At 39.0% G+C, this 16761-nt stretch overlaps 1 protein-coding gene across 11 annotated transcripts in view; it reads left to right on the forward strand.

Annotated features, from left to right (window-relative positions):
- The window catches only part of LRMDA (leucine rich melanocyte differentiation associated), a 1018367-nt gene that overhangs the window by 810298 nt on the left and 191308 nt on the right, over positions 1-16761 (forward strand). For all 11 annotated transcript variants that reach the window (XR_013377862.1, XR_013377863.1, XM_077895121.1 and 8 more), the window contains one exon: positions 5091-5175. Coding sequence is in view for 7 of the 11 variants with exons in the window: in XM_077895121.1 (XP_077751247.1) it covers positions 5091-5175 (85 nt within the window). In the remaining 4 variants the exon portion in view is untranslated. Of the gene's footprint in view, positions 1-5090; positions 5176-16761 lie in introns of those variants that run through there.

A 16761-nucleotide genomic window follows, 5' to 3' on the forward strand; every position in this document is an offset into this window, starting at 1 on the left:
AATTTAATTTTTCAGTTGATGGCAAGTTTTTGCCTCTGTGGCAATTTGGCTCATACTTTTGTTGTGTTGAATTATAATCATTGTATAGGTAGTTTTATCTTTTACATTACAATATTTTATTCACTCAGTCACCATGCACTGACTTCTTTCTATATTTCTAGCAGTGTGTTGGGTACAAGGGTTAATAGTATAGTTAATCTTGGAAAGCTAATATAGTTAATCTTGAAAGCTTTCTCTTAGTATGAATAAGAAACAAGCAAGAACATAATCACTGTTCCATGTGTCCTAACAGAGGTCAGGGAAAATTTTCTGTAATAATACAGAGTATGGGGGTCATGCTACCAGTTGGTGACTCTTAATAACCAGTATTAATCATGGTTATCTTTTTTTTTTTTGATGAGTCAGGAATTCAAAGCCCTCGTTTTATTTTTCTTGGTATTCTCAGCACAAGGCTTGGCATATAGTAGGTGCTTATTAAATACTTGATAACTAAATGAGTGATGCTTTTTCTTATGAAAGAAAATAAATGTTTTTAGAAGAGTCAGCTTTATACCACAGTTTCAGGGAATGAATTGTGATGAAAAGTGAAGATTGCTTTTACTTGAAGGAGGCTGACAAATTTCCCAGACCCGGGATCACTTTATGCCGTGTATGATTTAAGGGTGAGTGAGCATGCCAAAGCGCTCCACTTGAGCTGAGTAATGGGGAATGAGTTGTGGAGATGTGGTCTTAGATGGTATTTTGTGAAAAATAGTAGGAGATTTATGGCTATTAAACAACTTTGTAGCTGCCCCCTTCTTGTTTTGAAGCCTGCCAAATCGCTCCTCCTGTGGTCTGTATCATATTCCTTCAGGGCATCCATGATGTTCAGAAATATCCATTGGAATGCAGGTTTCCATGGAATGCACCCAATGGGAAGGGACTTGATTTTTACATACTCATCTGAAGACATTTGTTTTCTGCAACCACTGAGTAAAATTCTCACTTTGCAAATCTCTTATGGAGTGTGTTGTGTTTCCATTGACTCTTTTCCAGTGAGGTTGCCCAAGTTATGCCTGCCTCCCTGCATTATTAAAATTGCAACATGCAGTATATTAGTGACTATTATCATTATTGATGTGAGTTTAAAAAATTATCAGCAACACTCCAATTGTGAGAAGGGGAAGAGGTTAGAAACCTTCAGTATGCTTTGACAAATCTTAAACAGAAGGATTTACTGGGCTGGCCTGAGTATCTCAAACCTTGCTGTGAAAAAGGTGAACATATTTGCTATTATTTATCAGCTTCTTCCATTCTGTTGTTATGCTTAGCAGCCTTAGAAAAAACAGAAGAGGATATTTCTTTGCAAAAAAAAAAGCCAACAATAAACAGCCTTAATCCATGTTGTGCATGTACTGGGAAATTGCTAGAAAAAACTTCCTCTCGTTATGGGTTCACATCAGAATAGGGTGTTATGGATCAGAGAAAAACAGGAATCTTTGTTTTTCTTTTTTAATTATTTAATTTTGAGAAATTTCAAATATGTAGAAAAGTTGAAAAATAATGAACACATGTAACTACCATGCAGAGTTTATATTTTCTGATATTTTGACATATTTGTTTCCACGTTTTGTCGTTAAATAAAATAAATAAATCATATGTATAATTGAGGCTCCTCCCATTCTGTTAGCCCCAGTCCTATTATTCTGCTTTTTGGTAGAGACAACCATTTTCATGAGTTTAGTGTTTAACTTGTATAATTTTTAGATGTTTCCATACACACTTGATGTAGAAGTACTACATATATATATAAATATCATACCATATTTATAATTTTGCAACTTGTATTTTCACTGTGTCAAAATTTTAGACCTATTCAAGTTGAGATACCTAAATCAGGTTTATTACTCTTAAATGCCAAATATTATTCTGTCATATGAATACACAACATTTTATTTATCCATTTTCCTTATTGACAGGCATTTGAACTACTTCCAATTTGTTCTGATCCAAATAATCATGCAATAAGCACTGTTTTATGTTCTACTTTATAGACTTGAGTGAAATTTTCCATAACATATACATTTGAAATGGAGTTGCTGTACCAATTTTCAATTTTATTAGATATTGCTAAATTATTCTCCAAAGTAGATGAACCAGTATTCATTTCCACTGGCAAGTGGAACCAGCATCCATTCCCCCTGGCAAGAAGATAAAAGTTCTTTCCCTTTCTTCTCCTTAGCACTTGATGTAAGACTTGAAAGTTTGCCAATATGGCGGGTGGAAAAATTGTATCTTGTTTTAATAATGCATTGCTCTTCAGACTAGTGAATTTGACCGTCTTCTCTTTCCTTCACTGACCACTTAGGTTTTTCCTTCTTTGAATTGCCTGACATTTCCATTGTCCATTTTTTCTATTGTATTTTTAATTATTTAGGGATATATGTATTCTGGTAGCTAATATTTTATTGTAGATGTTGCAAATATCTTCAAACAGGAGTGATCTAAAAAGTAAAATGTAAAAGTATAATTCTCTGCCATAGATAGTTAGGAAATTTGGCAAGAACTCAAAAATTTGAGAGGATTTGTGATTCTGAAGATTCAGATTTACCCAAATTACCCTATTCCTATTTTAGGTATAGCTTCTTAATCCAGGTAAAAGAAACCGTTATTCAAGTTTTTCCTCTTAATGTTTCTATCATCTCATACTCAATATACTATGGGTACATTACTTCAGTTTCAAAAGAAGTTCTTTATTTTGCTCCACTTGCACTGTTGTGTATGTACCGCACGCTGACCTATTGCACCACTGGAGTTCCAAGGAGATTTTTTTTGGGGCAGGTAGTGTGCAAGTTTAAGACATTACTACTTGTTCCATATGATAATCATGCTTTTCTTAACTGTGCATATAAGCATAATATTCACCAAAAAAGCATAATATTCAGAGAACAAATTGAAAAGATCACAGGGACTTCATTTTGATAATAGCCAAGTCAAAGGACTGGTGGTTAGAATCTTAATTTGTAGTAGTTTCCCTAGATATCCAGCCATAGATGTGCCACTGAAAGACAGTTTGCAAAATTGTTCTTTTCCTGAATTCTTTTCCATAACTTGAGTTTATAAATGGACACTGAGCAGAAAAGTAATTAAACACTAGGCATAGCATGATGACTGCAAAACAGAACTCTAGCCATGCCACTTTTGCTTTGACTACAACTGGAAATAAAGGTAAATAGCTATTTTACCCTTGGTTATAAAGCTCTAATGTTTTGCCCAGTCAGAGGTATTTGCTGAAAGGTAGTTTCTTCCAGTAATTTTAGGAAAAGCTGTCATCAAATTGTCAACAGCCCAAATTGAGATTAAACGCACTAAGAAATCTCACAATATAGCAACCTAAACTCATACTGGAATTGTAGGCCTTTTTAGCATTGAGGTGGAACAGAAACATTGACAGAGAGAGAAACTATGGCCTTTTACTAAGGAAGTATGGTAGATCTGTGGAGGGACAACTCCTATTACTTAGCCCCATATATCCTGCCTCCAGCATTGAATCGGTGCCATATTTAGAACACTGTCACTGTGTCTCATTTATCATGTGGGGATTGCAGGAGACCCTGACTGCCAAATGGAGGGACATGTGGTGACTCTAGTATTTGAAATTTAATCTAATTTCTGACTCTTTATGTTCTTGCAGTATCCTAAATGTCTAATGATGTAGTATCTAGTAAGTCTTGTCTACTTTTTAAAACATTTTTCTTAGTGACTGAACTTTTTTCTTTCTGGACCCAATACCCTTGGATCAAGCTTTAAACACCACATATTTCCCTTGGAGCTGGAATGAAGTAATGCTACCTGAAATCTGTCTCTACCTTAGGGACAGAGCTTCTGATTTTGCTCCATTCAGAACTCTTTCTCTAAGTCTCCACTGAAAGCCGCTTAATCAAACATCTCAAATGTCAGAAGCGGGGTTTAAAGGGTTTTTCTAGCAAGTAGGTCTAATCTCCTACTTAGTTTTGATTCCTATAATGTAGATAATCTCTTTGGAGAAAAGGCCTGCTCCTAGCAGGGCAAATATATCCCATAGAATGTATTTCCTATTCCAGAAAGAAAAATGTAGCATTAATGAAATTTACTTTTTCTTGAAGCTTGGAAAGGTTGTAAGCTTAGGATTTTGATCCTAGCAGATGTTCTTTTTTGGGTATTAAAAAAAAAGTAGTATTTGATTCAGAAGTCTCAGTAAGAATTACAGTGGTGATGCTTCTTGCTATAAGCAGCCACGCTCTGAATGTGACAGACCAGTCATTAGTTCTGAGGGACAGCTGACCCCACAGCCATAGTCTTTCTTCCCGGCCTTATCCCCATTGTTGTAAAGCTAGAGAGAAAGAAAGATAGCACCACTTACAGATACAGGTCACACACTATACAGTTTGATGGTTAAAGAGCTGTTTGTGTACAATAAAAAATCATCTTCAAGATACATTTCTTATCATTTTCTTTTAGGTCTCAGAATGACAAAATTTTATTGATAACCATTATATCCCAGATTTCAGATGAGTTTTTCAGTGCTATTGTTAAACTCAGCCAGAACCCCAACTGTATGGTGCACAATGGTTTATATCCTTCACTTCAGGCTGCTGAGCCCCCAGCTTCTCTGTGTCTCTCTGCCCTGGGGCCCATGCAAACCAGCCCTGTTTTTCCCCATCCACCCTGGGGCAAAGCTCAGCATCCTTACTGGTTTCCAGAGCAATCTACGCATAGTGAGCATGTAATCTGTGGGAAGTACTGGCAGAGGGCCTGTGGCAGCAATCTAATTCCATACCGTTTCTGGCCTTTATCCTCTCTCCCTTCCTCTTCCTTCTTTCAGTTCAGGAAATAAACACACCATTCTCTTGTCTCAGAGCACTTCCACCTGTACCGAGGCTCCTCAAATCTTTGTATGCTACCCTACACTCACCAGAATATTATCTCAGCACAGACAACTCTTGCTTCCTAAGAAGAGTCTTGGTTGACCATATTTCTTCCAGACCCAGATCCCTAGGAGACATGTTTAGTAAATGAAGGTATTCAGTGTTTGGTGTTACTTCATGTTGACATTTTCTTTTATTACACAGGCTTCCAGTGACCGCGTCACGGCCTCTCCAGAGCACCACTATACACCCCTGCCTTCTGCTTCCAGGGATCTCACCAATCACCGAGGTAGGAACTCGGCTTTTTACTGCTCTTAGTGGTTGCAGGGAGGGACACTTGACTGTGCAGAGCTCTGGGCTTATTATTGCTGCCTCGGCACTTTAGAAGGAACACAGTGCTTTTCAAGTCCTTGATGAGAAAACCATACCTGTCAAACCTAGCGATTTTAACTCATATTAAACAGAATTTAGTGGCAGTCTACTGGGAAGGCAAATAAATCCATGCTATGATATAATTTTGTGATTTGATTTTTTTTCTTTAAGTAAAGAGATTATAGTACTTAAAAATTACTAAGTAGATCATTACCTGCAGCAAAAGTGATGGAGAGAATTGGGAAACTCTAATATTTGTAAAAGTATCATTGTTTGGGGAGTAGAATAGTTGAAATCTATAATTTCAAAATGAATAAACTCTACATTACAGCTAAAAGGAATTCCAGTTTGCCTAGCAACATTGCAGAGAGTCAACGCACAGTTTTCCTTAAGTTATCTGATCCTCAAAACATTAATTTCGTTTACCCAGTATTTCCAAAGCTTTAAATTCCTATTGTCATCTGTGGAGTCTGCATGGAATATAATTCAAAATTGCCTTGACCCTAAGCTGGTTGCTCAGGCCGAGGACTGTATGATCACCTTTGTTGGAACTGGGGAAGACAGGGAGAGGCCATACAGCGTAACTTATTTACCCCATTTTATGGGTTATGACAACAGCCACATTCCTTAACTGTGAATCTACCTTCCAATAGTAAATATGAACAGGCTTAGTCTGAGGGCCTTCTATACATTAAATGCCATTTCCCCAAGCAGGAAATTCCCCTCATACATTTAGGGAACACTGAATAAGGACTGTCGTAGCTCTGTCATCTAGCTACATTGCAGAATGGGTGAGTAGAAACAAAGGCTGTAGAGGACCCAGAAAGTGGTGAAGTTGGCACTCTGAGATGACATGTGGGCTCTGGACAAATGACACACTTCTGTTCTATAGAAAATGATCAAAAATATGATGCAGGGTTCTAGGTGTCTATGACTTGAACCTGTGTTGCCCCTTTGATGTCTGGGCACAGTAGAACTTTTCTACATTTTACATATATTTTGGTCCAATTATGGTTTTGTTCACTAAGTGTCAGCTTTGTGAAAATCAGTTTTGCTCAAAAGCAGGTAGAACCAATAGCTGCTAACATGTTATATTTTGAGGGGTATATATAGATCTCCTTCGCTGAATGTCCTTATGGAAGTCTCAAACATATTCCTTTAGAGAATATTTTTTTGAGGGGGATGGAGAGTTCCCCTAGGTAAATAATAATACTGTATCTAAACAAAATAACTAACTCTAGCATGGATTTATTTTTTGGTTTCTTATATTGAATAAAGGTATTTTTACTCTGTAGCTCATTGAGTATACTACATAGGAATTGAAGGCTCAGACCCATAAGTCTACTTCTGAAAATTGATCTAGCCCTGAAATTGAGATTTCACAACAGAAGGACATGATCAGATCCATGATCATCCTCCATAATAGGACAAATTTCATTTGTTACTATAATGATAAAATAAGAAAAATGAACCTTAAAGAAATGGAATTTAAGAGTACAAGTTTTGAGGGTATATTGAGTAATATTTGGAATATGGAAGAATGCTCAAGGTGTTTAGAGTTAAAACAAGTGCCCTTTAATGACATCAGAGCCCAGCATCAATGGGAACATTGCTGTTGAAAGGACCCAGCCACAGATTTCTCAATTTTACTGAAGAATATGCCTAAAAACTTAATGCTCTGGTTAAATATGCCTACAAATTTAATGCTCTGGTTGCTTGATGCTAAGGACCTGGTAGTGAAAAAAAGCAAGTCAGCATCATGAAACGACAGGCAGGTCTTTGGGCCTATGGCCATGTGGACACCACTATAAACAGAGCCCACAAAGTCATTAAGGTTGAATTAATATAAGGCTGATCCATGTAGGAAAGAGATGAAACTGATCTATTTTAGCTGGGCATGAATCACACAATAACAAGTAGGAAAAGGCTGATTTTTTTGGCACCCAGAATGAAACCAATGTCTTTTTGAATGCCATCTTTTTTCTTTTTTTAAGATTTACTTATTTATTTTAAAGAAAGAAAGAAAGAAAGAGTGCATATGAGTGAGGAGTAGGGCAGAGGGAGAAAATCTGCAGCCTCTCCTCTCTGAGTGCAGAGCCCAATGCAGTCTCCATCTCATGATCCATGAGATCATGACCTAAGCTGAAACCAAGAGTTGAATGCTTAATGGCCTGAGCCACTGAGGTGCCCCAATGCCACCTTGTTTTTTCATATTTAAGTTAAATTATTCTATATTTTTGATCATATAAATCACCAAACTATTTGGCTATCATTTGTTAACACCTTTATGGAAGCAACTTACAGTTATCCAGAGAGGCTCTTTCACATGTGAAGACAAATTGCATCAGGTCTTGCCCAAGTGAAATCTTCCATGATGTCTGAGACTTGGTCTATAAAATCTTAAGTGAAAGTTCTATTTGCAAATAATTTTTGATTCATCCAGTTCCCAATCTCTTTTCATTCCGCACCAACAACTACATAAACTGGCTGGCAGTAGTTCACGTGCAAATTGCTGTTTTTCTATACAGGCCATTTTCTCTTTACTTGTCCTTTTATGTTACTTCCAGTGTTGAGTATGATAGACCCAAGATTTATGTCCAAAGGACTGTAGATTCAAATACAAAGGAAATCTCGGCCCAGAATAAAGATCAGGATATAGGGACTCTATTTTTCTGTGTATAATTTATAGTTAATCCATGCATCGTAGGGATAGTAATGCACAGTACTTTTTGCTTCTTGTATGAATTTTTTTCTATATTGATTTTTCCTCTTCCCGAGGTACTTAAAATATTTGTTTCTATTTCCTTTGTGCAATTTTATATATTCTGCTTTGTGTTCAAGAAGCCTAGTAATGTAGGTTTTCGAACTCTTTATAAATGAAAGCTTCCTGAAGGGGGAGTACAGATTCTAATCTTTCTTCTCCTTCACATCCCTGACTTCTGCTCATCTTCAGGTATCAGCTTATCACCACTGTAAGGATGACTTTTCTGATCCCTGCCCACCCTTCCCACATTTATATTAGCTCAGTGTTCTTTTTCAGGCTTTTTTGTCTAGTGCCTTCTTGGACAGTATAAGCTATTGAAGGCAATGGAGGAGATTGTGTCTATTTGCTCACCACTATACCTACAATGCCTGCCACAGGGCCTTCTGCTTAATAGGAGCTCAATAAATATTTGTTCAGTAAATGATGAATGGTAGAAACCCAGAAGAAAGTCAGTAATTTAGATGCCTCTGTGAAGTAACTTGATTGTGTCTGAGAAAGGAGACCCATTTTCCTTTAGGAGTGAGTGATAGGGGAAGAAAAGGCCAGCCTTGTGGACCTCAGACCTCACCTCTGTTTCACAAACCCAAATCATCATGGTTGGGGCCATATGTATTGATTCATTGTCAGGAAGCATTTAGCCACATTGTATAACTTCCAAGTAGGTAATAATTTTTTTGTCATAGTTTTCAAACTCTGGTGTTTTGATGGTAGGAAGAAAATAGGATGAATTGAAGCAACTAATGGAATCATTTTACTAGTATCAGAAGCTCTCAAAGAAGGGGCTACACTCACCATAAGATGCAGGCTGTGGTATAGATGAGGTTTTATGATTGTGCACTTGAAATCTGAGAATTCTGCTCTAGGTCTAAACATGTCTTTGGAGTACAGGGACTATGGGGCCGTGTCAATAACCCCAATTGTTACCTAGTGGCAGTCTACTTACTATATCCTCTATGGGTATCCACATTAAGAAGAGTGTTGGGAGTGTTCGCTGGAGAAATGTTTCTTTAAATATGTGCATAGGACATACACCTGTGTGCCAAGTATTGCCACTCTTTATCTGGTAACTGTTGGAAATGGACTTTGCATTTATGTAGACCACTGCATCTTTTAGGGAAAACATTTCTATTTAGTGAGTTGACCATATCATCCTTAAGACAACTCTAGAAAGTAGGGAGGGTAAATATTAATATTCCCATTTAACAGAGGAAGGCACCAAGAATTTCCAGGGGAGACTGAGTGACTCGGTGACAGAGGCAAGGAAAAGAAAAAATCAGAGTTCTGTGTCCTTGATTCCCAGGCCACCTCTGATATTTGTCCTTCACACAGGACATATGAAGCAAATGCAAGACTGACTGTGGCATTGTACTAGAGCGAAGAAGGAAGTACAGGCAGAGAAGTGGCCTGGAAATGTCCACTGCTGGGGTGGATTTCTGCAGCCTGAGCTAAGGCTGCAGTGAAGTATAGTACTCGCCTCTTCTGTCAAAGGGATTGACTGTCACTCTCCTTTCCTCCCTTCTTTAAAATTTCAAATCGATAAATTCAAGAACAGAGAAAGTTTGAAAAACCAAAGAGGAAGATCCTATGAAATCAGTCTGAATTCAGATAGGGAAAATAGAAGGCCCACTATGTATTCATATGATGAAGGGGTTTAATGTAAGGAATGAAGAAGAGGCTGGTCCAGTCAGGGAAGACCCCACCCAGAGTCCCAGCCTCACATGGAGGCTGGTGATTCTCGAGAACTTGCTAAAGTTTCTGCACATCTCAGGAACACCTGGGAATCTCCTACTGACTTTCTCTACCTGCAGTGCCCACGTGGGAGGGATCCTCAAGAAGTTCACTTTGATACTGCTTCAAACATTAGAACTACCCAGGCAGTGCCCTGCTCTTCTTTCTCTCTGGATTTCCAAGTCATAGTCCAGTGTCTCACTTTGGCCTGTTCTAACCTAGAACTACATGCCAAGGAACGTTTTAGAAATTCAGCTTCCAGTTCCTTCTCTGAGCTGCAGAGATAAGGTTGGAAGAGGGTGGTGATGATGCCAGGTGATAACAGGCAGTCACGCACACATACTGTGATCTGACATTGCCAGTAGCTAACACACTAGGGGTCCCGTTACAGTGCATTGGTGTGCACATTTTGCAAAGTAATTGCAAGCCCAGTGAACATCCCTGAATTACTGTTTTTTCTCTGATGCTTATACGGTCTTGAAGGTATGACATAGTTACCTGGTCATAATAAGCATTGGGCTTTAGACGTCTGAAAGTCAGAATGCAGCAAATTGAGAGAAAATCTTTGGAAACTTGCTTGGAGATGGTAGCCATCCTATTTCCACCCATCCTTAGCAATCTTGCCATTGTTTTTGATACAGTTGTTAGGTGCTCATCCTCTTCTCCAGCCAGGGCTTGGTCTATTTGTGTTTGAAATTGATTGCTGGGACTGTCATAGAATGATTTACATAGCAACTCATCATAATTAGTTATCGTTTGCAGTTTCCTTAATGTGAGTTGCATTTTATGCTTAGGAATTGATTTTTCTGTATATCTCCATGAAGCAGCTCAATGTGTGCCATCCAAACAGGAAGAAAAAGATGGAAAGAAAAACTGCAGGCATTTTTTATTTTTATTTTTTAAACAGTTTTACCATGAGATATCATAAAATACATTTTCACAGAAGCCATAAATACAGAGTGTTTTGCTTCAACTATTTAAATAAGCCAAAGTGAAATGAATAAGAGGAAAATTAATGGATGTATGTGAAGATGTGGCAATGTAGACAAAGATGTTTTGGATGGGGAGATGTTGCCCAGAAAAACTGCATGCCAATGAGCAGAATACTTTCGGGAGGGCTCAAGATGGGGCTGCTTGATAACCAAACTGCTCATCACAATTTGTTTTCAGCTTAGAGGATTTGGAGGCAATCTGTCTCTTTCAGACAACTTGAAATTTTTTTTTTTCTGTTTTTTATAGTCATACCATCTTGCCATGTCAACCCACAGGGAACATGAAACCTAAGTAGGTTTGATCATTATAAACAAAATCTACACAGAATAATAGCACAGGCTCAGTGAAAATAGATGCAGTTATTTAGGTTATCTTATTAGTTCAGCATCACAGTATCTTTTTGCCTATCGTTCATTGTTCTCGTTGACCATTTAAAAAGATGAAATAAGCAATCCGATGGCTATGGTGCTTTGCCAAGGAGGTCCCACCTGAGATCAGACCCTATGACTAAAGCAGCCTGCTTATTTATTGCTTTCTGTCTTCCAAAATATTTTGATTATTTTTTCAAAGGAGTGAGCTATCAGATTTTCCAAAAAACATCACTGAGTCATTGAAGGTTCACAGAAGTACGGCAGATCCAACTCTTCTCCGTAGAAAGTATATTGAAAGCTGTGAAAGAGAGACAGAGGGAGGGGGAGGAGGAAGGAGAAGAAAAAAGAAAAAAAATCTTTAGCAATTGGCTCCTTGCTGCTGACAGGGACATGTTTCTTCTGTGGGTCCTGCTAGATAAGTGCATGGCCTCAGCTCCCCTCTTTCAAACTCCATGCCATGACTTTGCCCTGGCTGTGTAGGGAAAGAGTGTATCGGTTCCTTGTGCAGAGCTATTATTAGCATTTTCTAATTATGTAAAATGCTTCCTCTGATGACATTTCAACAGAACCCATTACTTTAGTTTTCTTTCCTTCATAATGCTTTTATGGACTTATAATCTTGGTGGAATTCTCAGATGCTGAGAGATGCTAAAGTTTCCTTTATTTAATCGAGGTGACTAGTGATTTGACAGTAGTGGTTGACAGGTTTATTTTATCTGTGTGGCAGTGGGAGTCTATTTTCAGTGTGTGCGCTCTGTTCCAAAGTAAAAGGACTTTACTAAGTGCTGAATAAATTGTACTTTCCTTTGATTCTAGACCTTGCTGAAATGGTTTAAAAACTCTAGTCTGGGTCATCAAATTCATCTCTCTGCTGCTTTGCAGGGTCAATAGCTTCACTCTGTACCGAGCGGGGCTGGGTGGATTGGAATGGAGGGTAGTGTAGATTAAAACTTCCGCATATATATAGATAGATGTGCATGTGTGCACTTGCTGTCTGGGAAGGTGGCAGTGATGGAAGAGCAAGCCAAGTGGAATCTGAAGATGGATGAATCTGTTAGACTATTACCAAGACTGGCATGGACTTCAGCCAGGAACTTTAAGCAGCCTCCTTTAAGCATTTGAAATCCATAGGGGTCCATTTCCTATCTTTTTCTCCAAGGATGATTTTTCATTTGCAGTCTCCATGATTGCTTTATTTCTACTCTTTGGGCAGAATTGTTGTGCTCTCATAGATACAAAGGGGCTACGAATTTGGCTCTTCTGTTTCAGAAGCAGAGCAAGGAGGAAAAAATGGACTCATACCTTGTACTCCCAACAGAAACAAACTTTACTTGTGCAGGATAAGACATAACCCTTTCCCCAAAAGACAGTCCAAATAAAAAATGGTGGTGAAAACATGTCCCTCTGTCTTAAAAAATGGAGAGCCTGGGATTGACGGGATTGAAGATTCTAAATGTCTTGAAGTTTTAGAGTCATAGGCTGTTTTTTTTTTTCTATTTTTTTTTAAGATTTTCTTTATTTATTTGACAGAGAGAGAGTGCGTGGAAGAGTACAAGCAGGGGGAGCAGTAGAGGGAGAGGGAGGAGCAGGCTCTCCACTGAGAAGGGAGCCTAAGGCGGGGCTCGATCCCAGGACCCTAGGATCATGACTGAGCTGAAGGAAGCTCAAGCAACTGAGCCACTCAGGTGCCCTGTCATGGGATGTTTCTTATCCCTTCCGTTGCAAGTGAAGAATTGAGACATGGCCAAATATGACTTCTACAGTGACAAATATTGCTCTGAGCACCTTCAATTAAGGAGTCCTCTAGGCATACACTGCCTTTACTAAGTATCCACTTTGTACCAAGTATGTGTTAGGGTTTGTGGAAAATTCAGGAAGGGAGAGCATAGTGTCTATCTTCTAAGAATTTATGGTTTGATTGAGGACATACTGAAATGAAGCAATGCCAACCAAACTACATACCATATATTATATAAGTAAGATTTGCTTTACTCGGTAAAAGCTATAAGTGCTATAAATGTTTAGAAAAAATGGGAATCAGTAAAGGCTAGAATAGTCAGGCATTGGCTGTGTGGAGGATATTGGCCTTGAGCTTTAAAGGACAAGGCATGAGTAGATGGATGGCAAAAGAGGGACATCCCTACCCTCCCCCCCAAAAAGGGAAATGGGTAAAGAAGAAGTATAGGGATAAGAATAGATAGAACTGAGTGGAGGAAGGGACCCAGTTTTGAAAAAGTCAGAAATAAATTTATATAGGTAGGATGGATCCATACTATGACAGGCCTTGAATATGCAGAAGCATCTAGATTTGATTTAAAGCTATGTTATGGGATTATTAATCTGCAGACAGTAGGAGGGGGAATTGGAAAGAAAAGAGTCTGGAATCCAGGAGGCCACTCTGGGACGGCATTGAAGTTTTAGAAGCTTTGGATTTCTTGATACCAGGCTATGTGACTGCAGAGTGTACTGCTTCCAAAGAGCAGGTTTCTAGCAAAGGTAATTTAGGAAACAACTTGGTAACAGATGGGGAAGACAGCTGGGGCCAGGACACTGCCAGTGGAGCAGGGGTGAGGGCAATGTAAAGGGAACCTTATGGCCACTATGGAATTGTCATTCAAGGTTGCTGATGGTTTAGTCACAGGGTATCTCTGGCTCAGGCATCAGAGAAAATGGACAGTTAGTGCTTTTCCTCCTCATGTTATTCAAAGTATTTCTGATGTTGGCTTTTGAAACCAAAACCGAGAGCCCAGCATCGGTTAGGATAATGTTGAAATAATCTAGCATTGGTGATGAAGACCAGGAGTGGCTGGCTGGCTGAGGGAACAGAGAATAAGAGTAGGAATATGAGAAACATTCTGTAGCAAATGCAATAGACCGACTTAGTGACTGATTATGCTTAGAGATAGTACAAGAGAACAGAAGGCTGTGAGGAAGCTGGCATCGTGGATGAGAAGCTGTGGTCTCTGCCTGTAGCCCGTCTCTTGCTTCCCGCCTTGCAGGATGCTCTCCTACCACTCATGCATAAGCTGTAATCTGGCCAGTTAACTGGGAGATTGCTGGAATTAATGTAGTGGGGCTCATAGCAACAGGAACAAACATACAATGAGCAGGCAAAGCAGCCACAAAAAAAATTTGTTTGCATTCTGATCTTTGGTTCAAGATGAGCTACATTCTTAAAAAAAAAAAAAAAACACAAACAAAACAAAACAAAACTAGTAAGTGCCCAGTGTCTTTTAGTCCCAAATCTTGGATTTCTAGAAGAAGAGTTATTTGAAGCCAATGGTTTTGGTCTAGATTGTTCTGCTGAGAGCTCTGCCCAGCATTCACCTCCCCATCCCAGTTCTAATTCATTTGTTTCCCTGTATCTTGTAGTAAACTTTACCCCTGCCCTAGGTTTTTCCTCATATAGAGATTTTACAACCTTTTTGGAACAAATAAACAAACATCTGGAATCATGTGGTACATTTAATTAAAAAGTTTGCATTTGGCCAGAAATGGTAAAATCATGAAAAATGGCCTGTCGGTAAGCTCAAGAAGGCCAAACAATGACGTTGTTGGCTGCAAACGGATTGAAATTGAGTGAGGTGAACACCTGCTCAGTTCAGCCTGCTGTCCTCCAGCTTCCCCCTCCCAGCCATTAATATTTACGGCTCTGGTTCTTTATCCATTCTAATGAAATTTTTGGTTGGGGCTGGTTGGGGGAGAGGGCTGTTACTTTTCCAATAACCTCGGATTTGTTGGGATACATGTAGTTTATAAAGGGTGCAATATTGGGCTTTTTGACTTTTCACTTCCCTTAATCAGAATTCCATATGCTTCAGGTCACTGCAGGGGCCTGTTTCTGTTTCTTCAATCAGTCAGCCAACCACTTTTTTTTTTTTTTTTTTTTTTGAGAGGACCCCTGCACTGGGGGTTGTAGGAGATTCAAAAGAAGCTGTGGGCTCTGCCTTCAGGAATCCTGTAGTCTAACTCTAGAAATAAGGCCTTACACACAGAAAGTAGAAGTCGGGCTGCTAGAGTACAGAGGAAGGAAAGGTGAGTAAAGAACAACGCGTTGGGAGGTAGCCTAGGGGAAAGGTGAGAACAGAGTTGAAAGCAAATAGGATTGAAATGAGAAAGTTGAGTTGATCATATCACTTGGGAGTGGCCATTGCTAAGTACTTTCTACTCAGGTATATGGAAAGGGATCAACTCTGCCCACCCCCACTTCCAACTGTCTTAGGAGCTCTTTCTTCTAGTCACCTTTTATAAACCTACAAGAGATAGAAGTGTGTACTTGATACAGAAGTGCAGTTTCAAAACAGATCCTCCAACCCCTCTCTCCACTCACCTATTTTCACCCATTTATTGCTCCTAAGAACTTTGAATATAAAAAATTCTAAAGCCACTCCTGGAATGAAACCATTTGTATAGATGACACACCTGGAGGAACTCTCCCTGGGTGGCTTCAGGGTGTGAAAGAGAACTTAGGGAGAGACCAAGTGGAGTTCTTGTTTAATTTCTGGCCATGGTCCAGATGAGCAGTATGTGTAAGAAATGATCTTAAAGCAGGGGTTAGATATGATTTTACATTTCTAATTAGCTTCTCTGTGAAGCATGTCTATGGTAAAGTAAAATATAAATTTGCACATTAAGAAAAAAATATTGAAACTTTCTGGCTTTGCAGAGTGTAATGCTCTGATATGTCTCGCACTTGAGAATTTATACCCAAGATGAAGTTATTCTAAGAAAAAGATGAAGAGTTTTTCTTTTTTGTCAGGAATACAATGGAAATAGCTAGGGGGCTGAACATACAGAGGGTGCCATCCAGGTTGGATGTGAGGAAAGGATGAGTACTGTTGAACTTGAGTGTCAATTGGCAAGGGAGCTTGGGAAATCACCATTACCCAAGGGCTTTTACTGAAGGATATGCTCATCAGTCTTTGTGAGCTGAATAGTGTAGCCTGAAGGAAGTAAAGTGAAGCAACAACTTTCAAATCCAATCAGGATTTGAAACCCAGACCCAGGGTTTTCTATATCTATGCTAGTTTAGCTTTTTCATAAAATAAAACCAGGGTTTCTCCTTGACCCCTCTGGACTTGTGCAAGCACAGAAAGATACAAGGCCGTGCTGGAAAAACACTCCACTGTTGTCAGAGGCTTCTTAGTCCTCAACTCTTTATTATTCTTGTGCATCTGTTTCTTTAAATACTCTCTGCAGAAGCATTAGCATGAAAATAAAAGAGTACAGCAACTTGGAATTTTCCATTTGTAGCTTCCTTAGTCTGTGGGGTCAAAGTTCTATCCTCAGGGATGCTAATGCAAACTCTGTGTGCTGTTCCAGGGCAAATGTTTCTCAACTAAAAGACAAGAGGGGGTGGGGAGCCAGGAAAATAATGCAATTCTAATTCCTAAACACAGACTGCCTAGAGATTCCAATTTAAATTGCTGCTCCCTTACTCTTATTCCCACCCTCCCCCAAAGAAAAAAATTTTCCTGTTTTGTGAGGACAGACATCTGTGTAAGAGCAATAAAAACAGTCTTCCCTCTTGTGGATTAGCTCTTTATTCCTTTATTTATCTTGCTCTACTTCATCAGTTTCTCCACAATCAAGAATAGTCAAAGAGGATAACATGTAGTCCCTTTCTTTGGTTTTGATTAAAGAAACC

This window comes from Canis aureus, chromosome 4 (genome assembly GCF_053574225.1).
Source record: "Canis aureus isolate CA01 chromosome 4, VMU_Caureus_v.1.0, whole genome shotgun sequence".
Taxonomy (NCBI): Eukaryota; Metazoa; Chordata; class Mammalia; order Carnivora; family Canidae; genus Canis; species Canis aureus.